Source organism: Ciona robusta, chromosome 8, assembly GCF_009617815.1.
Source record: "Ciona robusta chromosome 8, ASM961781v2".
NCBI lineage: Eukaryota > Metazoa > Chordata > Ascidiacea > Phlebobranchia > Cionidae > Ciona > Ciona robusta.
In genome coordinates, this window is record NC_143242.1 from 6,422,111 (window position 1) to 6,433,705 (window position 11,595).

An 11,595-nucleotide genomic window follows, 5' to 3' on the forward strand; every position below is an offset into this window, starting at 1 on the left:
GCTGGGTAGATTTGATTCCCACTTAAATAAAAAAAACAGTGTATAGTTGTTTGGTTTAAGAGACAAACTGATAAAAACAATGCAAGCCATCTAATACTTAGACATGACAGGGTAACAGCAATACTCCAATTCAGTGATTTACAAAAACAAACAGGTATTATGCTAGCCCACCAATGTTCTTGGTCTAAATCCTAGGATCCATGGCAAACTGCAGGATCTCACCCACATAGACAATGTGGGCTGCATGTAAAACGAATTGATTATACAAATATTAAAATGCAACAGTATTAATTAACACTGTAACATATGGCCGCTTTACTATTAAAAATAATACTATTTTAAAGAACATAGCATCTTGCGATTCCATTACAGAAAAAAATGTGTAATCTCATACAGTCATACACCATTTTGTTACTTTCAATGAAAACAGAATTATAAAATTTTAAAACTTTTCAAATATAATATGGCTTGTCACGCAGCTGAAGTGTCAACTGGCTGGTTCATATTGTTAGAACTCCTATGCCTTATATAGCTTGGATGACGACTATGTTGGCTCGAACCAACTCGACTTCCAACTTTTGACCCAACCCCTGTGGTGCCACCCGGTGTTGAAGTTTGTGTGACGTTTGAGCCACTGGTGACGAACGACTTAAGGATACTGACTGGTTTCGTCTGGATGGGTATTAGATGTGGGTAATTTCTTTTACTACATAGATAGAGGCCTAATTTGCAAACAACTTTATTAGTAAGTATTCCAACCCAGTTTGTTAGTAAACTTATTGATGAATGAATGGATGAATACAAAGTATTTACCCTGTTATCCTTGTAACCTATTACTTTGAACAACCATTTAGTAACCACTGGGTTAAGGCAATTGTGGTTAAGTGTTTTGCCCAAGGACATACACCCACAATAATAGCAACGACAAGCTTTAAATCCATTAACTCTGGGTTCAAGGCAGTCGCGTTAACCACTTTGCCAAGGCGACGGACAACTTACTTTGCGAAATACATCTCTTGCTGTATGCTTCAACTTCTGCGCATGCTCAGTGCGGATTTGGGCTTCAAAATCCAGCAATTCTTTTGGAAATAAAGTCCGTTCATCAAATGCTGCTTTCAAACCTGTATTTAAGCAGAATAAACAATAACAATACCATACAACGTACATATTACTCTTTTTCCCACATATTAATATTTTATTCAGTAAAATTTTGTATAAAGTGTATGAACACATATTTGCATTCATTTACTAAATAAAAATAAATTTCACAGTTCTAACTTTAGGATCATACACACAAAACAAAACTGTCACAAATACATCAAACTATGCTTCTCACTTTGTCTTGCTTCCCTGATCCCCAGTTGCTTCTCACTATCCACCTCCTGCTCTTCTGATCTTCCCGTCTTCTTCTTCCCCTTCGCCGACTTTTCACCAAAATATTTGTGAGGATGGAGCATGAAGTCCGGCTTCCTCATCACCGGCATCGAGTCCAGATCCCGGTACCCCAGGATCCCGTACGGACCAACAGCTGACTCTTCAATGTAATCCTTGAACCCAGGAACAGTTCCTAAAAAAAATTTAAATATTTTAAAAATTAATATTGTCGTAAGTATTACTAATACATGCAAAAAGTTTTTAAAACCAGCAATTGCCTATGAATAATTGAAAACATTTAATAAAGAAAATGAAAACATTTAATTTATTTATTCTTGCGTGGTTTGGCAACGACAGTTCTGTTTCATACACCTCATGCTCGCATACGAGTTACCACATATGTAATTTTCTGTGTGATAACTTTTATTTTTTATTTCTATGTTATGTTAATATTTATTTGTCTGTTATATTCTTTTTTTATATTTATGTTATATTAGGCGTAGTTGGTACAGGAATCTCACATTAACATAACATATGGCAGTGTGTCTTTTAACCCACCCGGCTGTTTCCTTTCCCGTTTATTCAACCTGCCTTCCTGGTAAGCTTTACCCAGCACTGTGTTGCCCCAAGTGTTGGCACGGAAATCGGGGTCGTAGCCATGAGATGACACCACACGCATGTCAGGTGCCGTACTCGCTCGTGACTCCAACTCCAACTCACTCATGTCAAACTCCTGTGGAAATAATTAAATAAATATAACTTCCTAAATATTTTGCTAATATTGTTAGAACTAGCATGTTAGCCCAACTTACTTTAAACAATGACTCATCAGGTTGAGTTTTTGCCTCGTCATCTTCTTCTTCCTCGGCCAACGTGGGATCAAACGCGCTCAACGTCCAGTGGTTTTCTTGACCAAACTCTCCGATGCGGTTACCATGGAAATCCCACAATGCAACGCTGCAATCTGATGATGACGTGATGATCAGAAGTCGATCGTTCCGTGAACAAATTGTAATGCTGGAGAATTTAAATTCTTGTTTTTATTATAAATATGCTGCAGAATTATTATAAACTAAATTCTTGGTTTTCTTTTTTAGCATTTCAACTTTCATCACAGAAATGATAACTGAACATAAAAAAACATAAACAAATAAACTATTTTAGAATTTTTTAAAATTATTTTATCACAAAAATACATCAAAAATAATATAACTGAAATAAACCTTGTAATGCAGTCAGAATGTGCTTGCCAACTTGCTAGGGTAGGTGGAGGGGAATAAACTGTCTCTGTTGGTTCTTGAAGTAAATATTCCTCTATATTCCAAACCTTCATTGCACCATCACTGTCAGCTGGTAATATAGAATATTTTAAATATTCACCATGTTGTGTTTTATGTGCATACCTGCATATACATATTAACATAAGGTATTTTACTACATGGATATTTTATTACATATTTGCATATATAATGGGGTGGGAGAAGATGGGACATCTTTTTATTTTATTTTCTTAACCCATTTGGCAGTAAACAAAGAACATCCATAAAACCGTATCTTCACGACTCCCATATACCAATGTTGATTGTTTAAAACACGATCATATTTGATGGTAAACGAAGAACTTTCAAAGAATTATAAAACTATAGCCTTAGTACTTGAATTGCCAATTCCATTTAACATACATGTTAAATAAAACAAAAATCCAACCTGTGATAAGATATTTGTCTTCAGGATCTGTGTTTGCTATGACGTTACCGGCGTGTGGGTGGCCAACAAATTCCGATAATAAACTCCCCTTGTTTACCCCCCAAAACCTCACCCAACCACCACCACCACACGATACCAAGTCTGCCCCCAAGTGGCTGCTTCCCCGCACTGCCATCCGGTGTTTGAGAAAAATGAGACGAGAAATGACGAAACTAAATTCCAACTCACTTGCTGTAAAAACATTTTTAAAGTTTAAATTTTAAAAAGTTAGAATGTCCTTTGTTAAAATGAAAAAAATTAAATTATCCTTTTATGATCTGGCAATAACTGTGTGCTTCTATTCCCACCTTGACTGTCAGTGGTCATAGGTCGTAGAGAAGAAGTTTCGTCCAAGGTAGAAGTAGACGCAGTTGTCATTGGACGACGACCAAGTTTTTGTCGCGATCTCTGCTGTAATTTCTTACTAACTCCTTCAGAGTTGGCGTTCCATATAACTATTTCTCCATCATAACTGCCTGTGGTATATTTATATTTATTATAATTTGATAATTTTTTGTAATCGGATTGCTGCAGAGAATTCAATTATGCTTTTAATGTAAAATCATTCAAAAATTTGTTTATATACACCTTTCATTAGATTTTCTCGCCCAATTTGGTAGTTAACAAAGAACATTCAAAGAATAATAAATCCACATCCTCACAAGTCACGACCACCATAGACCGCTGTTAATCGTTTAAAACACGATCAGGATCTTTAGATATTATGTGCTAAAGGTGTCCTCACCCCCCACCCTACTATATACATATAACTAATTGTCATGTATTTAAAACAACACCTGTAGCCAGCATGGATGGTGGGTTATACGCAGCAGTTAATATATCATCCTGGTGTTCTTTTCCTCCTTTCCAATCGGCGGGATGAACATAAAACTGGGTGAGAGCTCCTTGACGGAACACAGTGATAAACGGCTCCCATCCAATTGTTGCAATAGATCGCTTTAACATCACAATCTGCCAAACATCGAGGTTACATATAATTAGTGTAAATAACATATTAGTGGCTCATCTGGTATAAAAAAGTAATGTATTTCCAACGTTTCGTCTGCCATATGATGAGACTTCATCAGGGAATGAAACCCGTTACTAGCAAGCGAACAGCAGGAAAAGGTGGGAAAAAGGTGATTTTAGCGAATAAGGGCACTGTAAAGAGAAGATAGTGGGAGGGCAAAAACGCACGCAACAGTCAAGGTTACATAGTTTACATAAATAAAAAAAGATAAACTATTTTTACACAAAAATATTTGTTTAGTAGATTTGTTGCTGTACTTGGTTGTTTTAAAATTTAAATGTAATTTAATAAATCTATATATACACATACTTAAAAAAATTATTTGTTGATTTCCGCGGTTACACTTTATAGTTTATAAATTGAAACAAATTTTAATTCCTTTGATTGCATTGAAGTATGGGGTTAGATTTTAAAATGTTTTACCTGAGCAATATCTGCAGGTTGGTCGCGCCCTGCTGCTAAATTATGATGACAATGTCCGTTGAAATCCCAAACTTTAATCGTTCCGTCAGTGCTACCTGTAAATAAATAATCTACATCTCAAAACAGACAACTGTTGTTTTGTCGCTATATCCTATGTTTTTTTATAACTTTTAAACAGTTATATTTCAGATATATACCTTACGGTTATATTTAAACATATACTTTTTTATGTTTTACACAAGATTTTTACCTGTAAACAGCCTTGTTCTGCTGTGGTCAAGTTCTAGTGTTGTGATTTCAGCTTGACCATGACAGTTGGTAAACTGCTTTACCTTCTGCCCGTTGTCGATCATCCAAACTGTTACAGTACCAGCTTGACACGCACTGATTACCTATTAATATTTAACTGTAATCGCAAAAGAAAATGCATGTTTTTTTTTACTTTTCTTAACCTTTCAATTCATGCCTGTTTTTTCAATTTTGCAACCTTTTCTTTTGTTTTTGACAAATCCCTACTTAACCAAAACAACATTTGTATAAAATGGAAAAAATGGATTTTTTTTACCAGAAAGCTTCTTTATTTGTTAATATCTTATTTTAATAGGGTGGAGGAAAAAATGGGACACATTTTTATTCCATATTCTCGTCCCATTTGGTAGTAGGCAAAGATCATTCAAAGAGTTATAGAACCATGTCCTCACGAGTTCCATAGACCATATTGTATAAAACACGATCTGGATATTTGGATATTGTGTGCTAAAGGTGTCCCATCTTCCTCATTCTACTATACAATACCTGATTATAAAGTGAGTTATAGATGGCGCATGTAACTGGGCGTTCGTGGCTCATAACTCGATCCCGAATTTCAATTTTCATTTCCAATAATGTCAACAAGTAGTTGAAAGTCACAAATAACCTGTTTGTAGTTATGTTAGTATAACTTAAAATATGTGTGTTTGTAATTATTAAATATTCTGTGATAGTTCAATCCAACCAATACCTGACACATGGTATACATAAAATTTAAAATAACCAATAATTTTGAAAACAGGCTTGAAGTTAACTATCAATTTTGGTAAAAAACAATCCCAAAACAAAAAGGGTTTTTTTAAAACAACCTGTATATTTTCATTGGATGTTTTGACCATAAATATTGTCCAAAAAAACTTATATACTCCCAGTATCCCCCTATATACCCATAGTATACATTAAGGTGGCTGTACACAGTATCCGGCATGCGAATTCGCTTGCGAAGTCAGATGCAAACCCATTACCGAGTTCCGCATGCGGCAGCAATATCCGGACAAAACAGACAAAACGGACGAATTCCAGATACTGTATACAGCCACCTTTAGAGATGAGGGAAATTATAATTCACCCCACCAGGTAATTGGACCTGACACATGCCTTATATACATAAAGGGGTCATCGTGGTAGTACGTAAAAAATAACTTGATTTTATCTTATATAACTTTCACCTGTTTCTGACTTCATCAAAATATAGCCTTGTTTGAACCTCGGGACCTTTAGGAAACATCCCAGCCAACCTTTGTAGACAAATCTGTTGCTGAATGTCCCAGATTCTTAAAACCTGTTCAATAAATGTTATGATTAAAATATTAAAGAAAAATCCAAGAAAAATAATCACCCACAAAGTAACATACGTGGTAACTCGTAAGCTGGCATGGGGTGTATAAAACAGAACAGTATGAAGCAAGTTAAACAACACAGAATTGCATTAACAAAGTATTTATTATTCGAAGACCCCTAAGAACATAGTATATCATATCTTCTTACCTTATCTTTGGAGAAACTCATAAGTTGGGACTTGTTGACATTAACAATCACTTGTATGACAGCTGCCATGTGTCCGGTTAGGATTCCTACTGGTTTTGAGATCACATAAGGATTCCACAAACACACCTGGTGGTTGACACTACCAGTAGCTGAAAAGAAGCAAATACATAAACAAGTGTGTTGTGGAAGAAAACAAGAGTTATTACAATATTCTTTCAACTGTATAATTGGTCAAGGCTGTCAAATGTATAAAATACATGGGTATTGTATTTTGTATGGGTGAGATCCTTGAGACCTGGGATTTAGGCCAGATTTGACCTATTACCCCAAATACATATGTAATAACCAATATTGTAACAAAACCGTTTTTAAAAAACTATTTTTCTACAAAGTGCTATTGAAAAAAGTGTAAAAAATACTTTGGCTTTTTTTTCATATTTTAGCTAAATACATTTGAAAAGCTTTTGGTCCAGAGTTTAATTATTGAACAAAAATGCAATTTGAAAAAAAAAATTATATCAAAGTAAAAACTTACCAATTAAGTTCATTTGCTGGTGGTAGTCAAAGCAATGAACACCGTGATAATATCTGAATGAAGTGGTCCGCATAATTGTGCTTGCTTTCTCCACAAAACCAATCACTACCGAGTTCTGTGTGCCAGTAGAACAACTTATGAAGCATTCCAGGTGTTCAGCGTATTTTACTATGGTTGGGATAAAAATACTTTTTTGTAAGGCTGGGGTTAGCTTGTGACTAAGTGGAGCATATAGGCATAGGGACCTAACTTTTGAAAAGTCAAGGTAAGGTATCCATAAGTTTTAAAAAAATGTCGGCGAACACAGAAACATTTTTTTCTGGTGACATTATTCGCTTTTATTTGAGAAATAGAATGATCATTGTACTATCACTACTGTATAGTGTTTATTTTAAAACATGTAAGTATTAAATTATTAATGCATTTATACAGGGTATTAATGTGTAAACTGATTTCTTTTCAGGGTATATACGCACACCTTGCATACCCATGTTAGGTGCCTATGTGTACAGGCATTACACCTTTATAAATGCAGGGGGGTAGTGATAGGTAAATCCTTAATCCAGTGAAACTTATTTTGCATTATTGGTTGTAATGTTTGATATTACTGCAGTGTAGAAAAAGTTGCGTAACCGGCAATTCTGTTTTTTTCTACGAGTACACAATAAAAAGATGGAACTTACCAACTGTATCCAGCTGCTTAAAAGGATTTTAATTAATATAGATTAATATATGCTGAGACATAGTTATGATGACACAACTATGATTATGACACAATTATGACATAATAATTAATTTAATATTAGTCAAGCATTTTTAACTTGCTTACATTATAATAATTCAGGATAACAAGGAAAATAAAAAGTAAAACAACATTCTTGATCAAGTAAATAGTTCTTCTGGTTAAAAACTGGTTATTTTAATATAATAACTTTTCTTCTGTCATCCGCTACGACATTATCAATTATGACACAACAAACCAAACACATAAACTCAAACAAGTGCGGAAAATAAAAAGGCTGGCACAACAGAATATAATATCATTATATTATGAGATAGATGCAAAATTTGGTAAATCGGTCACTAAAATAAACTGGTAGTCTGGTATAGAACAATTTGCTGTCCTGATTAACAAACATTTCTAGAATTAGACAAAAATTTTATATTTTTTTTACCTTGTCTCACCCAGCCAACATGTGCAGAGTGATACACAACTCTGCAGTTGGTATGTTTTGAATTATCTCGAATCAAATCTTTCATTTTAACAGACACAGTTGTGTTGTTGTTCTGGTTGCCATCAGAACCTTGGGAAGGCCTGTAAGAAAATGTACTTGATAATAATTAAATATAAATTGCTTGCTTGACAGCTAGGTGTAGCGACCATTCCTATTTTCTTCCAATTAAATGTAAACTTGTTTTTATCTGTAAGCTTATTTAATTGTCTTTGCTATATTTAATGATAAAATAAATAAATAAACATATACTTTTTTTATTTATTAACTAGAAACACAATAGCGAAGATCAAATTATTGAAAACATAAAAATCCGTTAAAAACTAAAAAAGTTACTTGAGTAAAAGTGTTAAATAAACTTAATTTTCTCAACTTACCTATCAAACAAAGCAATCTGTGCTGACGAGAAACACATGGCTGTCACTTTCCCCCCAATGTCTCCAAACACCAAGATAGATTCATTTGAATCGTCTGGGTTTGTCCAATAATCCATGCATAGTGGTGTGTGGGTGAGTTCCTGTTATCATGGGAAGCATTATCATGATATTCATAAAGTTATCATATGAAAATGTTTAAAAAGTTACATTTCAGCAGCGTATTTTTTATCTGGTATGAACAGGTAAAGACAAAAATATTAACCAGTTTGGGGGAGAACTGTCTAGTTTTTAATGCTTTTACACAAAAGTAAATTAATATTAAAATGGAAAAATATTTTTTTTACAAAGAAGTAAGTTTATTTAAAGACCAAGATATTACTTTAATGTACATAAGTTTTTAACTGTAAGCGTGTTTGAACAACTGTTGTTTTGTGGATATATCCTGTATTTTCGTTTAAAATATTTCTAAATCTTTGCTACCATAACCGAAGAGACACATAAAAGATATTATTAATATTTTAGATCTATATGAAATGGTCCAACTTATGTTAGAAAACAATGTACCTGTAATTTGTATTGGCAGTTAAAATCCACTTTTGAGCTGAGATCATAAAATGCAATCTCTTTGCTTGTGAATGAAACGGCAATCTTGTTCACGTTTGGAAGAAGAACAAAGTCTGTTACCCACAAATCTCTGCCATAAAAATAACATTAAAATCAATATTTCTAGTTTTAATACAAACCTATCATACTATTTTTTAGTCGGGCGAAGTGGTTAGCGCGTCTACCTCTAACCCAGAGGTAATAGGTTCAAGGCCCGTAGATGCTACCATTGTGGCCGCATATATCCAATACCCATAATAGAATAATATACCAAATTAGGTCTAAATTCTAAAAATCTTGATGTGCTTGCATTGAATATAACCCAATAGAATCACATCTAAAACTTACTAAAAAAATTCATTAAAAAAACTAAAAAAAATTTTAGTTCATTTAAAAAAAACTGTTTGAAAATAGTTGTTTAGCCAATATCCCTATCCTCTACTTTACATTGGAAATCATACCTGGCTTTAATTGAGTCCCATGACAGTTTAATAGATCTTTGCATTTTGACATGTTGGTCCCAGAAGACAATACAGCCTTCCTTACTAATGCTTAGATATTTATTTGTTGCTTTCACAAGTTCAATACGTTGAATACAATCCTTGTGTGGACTCACAATCATCTTTAACTCTTTCCATTGTGGGACCTGCAGGAGACATAATGTAAAAATCTTATAAAACATAACATTTTATTACATGTTAAAATGCTATAAATTGTTCACAACAGTCACATTACTTTAATTTTAACTTAGTTAAATATATATATATATATATATATAAAAACTCTTTGTTTGGTTAAAAACAGGACTATCAAACAACATACAAAGGCGCTAAATTAAAATAAAAATATTACAAACATACTAAATTTTAAGAAAAATACCAAATTGTTTGCATAAGGATAGAAATAGCATTTGTGTCAGTGTGTCACCTGGGTGGTTTTCACTTTTTCATCCTTCTCATAAAACTCAAGCAACATAAACTGAACGAACATGTCCCAGTCCACAGTTCCTTGCTTTGTGATATCAATCTTATCAAACAGCTCCATGTACCTAAAAACACAACAGAAAAGTCTTTGTGACTAAAAGCCATGAAAAAACAGCTTCTATTTATCATATACAGTGCAAGTATGTTTTTGAAAATATTAACAAATCTTGAATAGAATTTAGTTTAATATATCTTCGAAATGACCTACGCTCCCCATAAATATCTTATACGTTTTGTTAATCACTTACTCTTCCTTTGTTCCCTTCTTAATAATTTCCGACAATTCATCAGAAAATTGTTTACGATCAAGTCTTCGTGGAAATCCATTGTAATCAGAATCTGGCTAAAATTAACATAGGAATGAAATTGAATGAATAAATGTAACTTGCTTTATCCTCAAAAGGCCGAAAAACAACAGTCGTTATAACACGGGTGTTCTGTTTTATATACCTCATGCCAGCTTACAGCACGGGACAAGTACTGCAAAATAGTGGTGAAGTTCACAACATAGAGCAAAGAGTTTTTATATTATTTAAATTTACCATATACAATGCAAAACTTTATGTTGAGAAATTAAATGCTTTAATTTAGAATGAATAAATGAATGTAACTTGCTTTATCCTCGCGTGAGAGAAAAATTGAAGCCTTTAAGAGCTATGTGGAGTTAAAAATAAAAAAATCACCATAAATGCAACTTTTAATTCTTCCAGGTCTTTCACTGATAGTTTTGTTTCCAGTTTATCACCCGTTATACTCGTCAACTTGCTCACTTGACTCCGTGAGCTCGACGAACCAACTGACATCAACTTTCCGTTTTGAGCTGCTTTCATTGCGCTATTTCTGTTGCAATGCTCCGGGTATTAATATTGTTACCAATAGCGTCGATTAAATGATATTAACTTTGTAACGGCGTTCAAATATACAGACTTTGCAAACCAGTTTAAACGCAATCGGTCATTTCACTCTGATGCAGTTTGTGTTATGAAAAGCAAGTGTTTCTATGGACGCCATTAAATTAGCTCTGCTGCCACCATACAATATTTAGGAAAACGTTTTCGGGGTGGGATTTATGAACATCTGATGTACAGTTGAATATAAGGGTATAATATTGTTATCACTAACTACATTAATACATATTTAAATTTATTGTTCAAATCAAGTGTGTCTGATGTGTTGTAAAATGTACTTCTAAAATGATTTTCCTCTCTGTGTTGGAAAATCAGGCATTTGTTTTATGGAGATGAACGAAACCGAATGTTCCTGAACTCAATTCCAATTCGCCGACGGATCATGCAAGTACAACATATAACGTTGTATTAGAGGTATGGACACGCAAGTATTTCGAGTAGACTATTAGAGTATTACTGGTGGCCGGGTATAGCTGTATAGTTTGCGCGAATTACTTCCTGGTGTTTAAGAGTTGTGATCTGTTCTTAATGCGGCTTCTAACTCCAGAACCTTCTGTTTCCTATTCTTGGTTGGAAGAGGGGCTTTT

The 11,595-nt window shown here is 33.8% G+C and overlaps 1 protein-coding gene across 1 annotated transcript; it reads right to left on the reverse strand.

Moving 5' to 3' along the window:
* Positions 1 to 41: 41 nt before the first annotated feature.
* LOC149732830 (cilia- and flagella-associated protein 337-like) lies at positions 42 to 11,095 on the reverse strand. Its single transcript, XM_089882906.1, has 22 exons — positions 10,784 to 11,095; positions 10,349 to 10,443; positions 10,045 to 10,165; positions 9,579 to 9,763; positions 9,079 to 9,208; positions 8,515 to 8,654; positions 8,081 to 8,220; positions 6,906 to 7,073; positions 6,371 to 6,519; positions 6,052 to 6,164; positions 5,369 to 5,489; positions 4,824 to 4,965; positions 4,574 to 4,668; positions 3,918 to 4,092; positions 3,429 to 3,596; positions 3,082 to 3,312; positions 2,598 to 2,724; positions 2,187 to 2,391; positions 1,933 to 2,107; positions 1,337 to 1,567; positions 1,000 to 1,121; positions 42 to 672 (listed from the first exon to the last, which is right to left on the reverse strand). Exons 1-22 carry the CDS (start codon positions 10,928 to 10,930, stop codon positions 472 to 474), a joined length of 3,381 nt encoding a protein of 1,126 aa, XP_089739032.1. The 5' UTR covers positions 10,931 to 11,095; the 3' UTR covers positions 42 to 471.
* Positions 11,096 to 11,595: the final 500 nt, after the last annotated feature.

Excerpts from the sequence above, each read along its gene's own strand:
- LOC149732830 (XM_089882906.1), bottom strand. The coding sequence starts at position 10,930 with ATGAAAGCAGCTCAAAACGGAAAGTTGATGTCAGTTGGTTCGTCGAGC. Across the intron at positions 3,313-3,428 it reads TATGACCACTGACAGTCAAG|CAAGTGAGTTGGAATTTAGT; the intron begins GTGGGAATAGAA and ends ATGTTTTTACAG. Across the intron at positions 1,568-1,932 it reads ACGGGAAAGGAAACAGCCGG|GAACTGTTCCTGGGTTCAAG; the intron begins GTGGGTTAAAAG and ends AATTTTTTTTAG.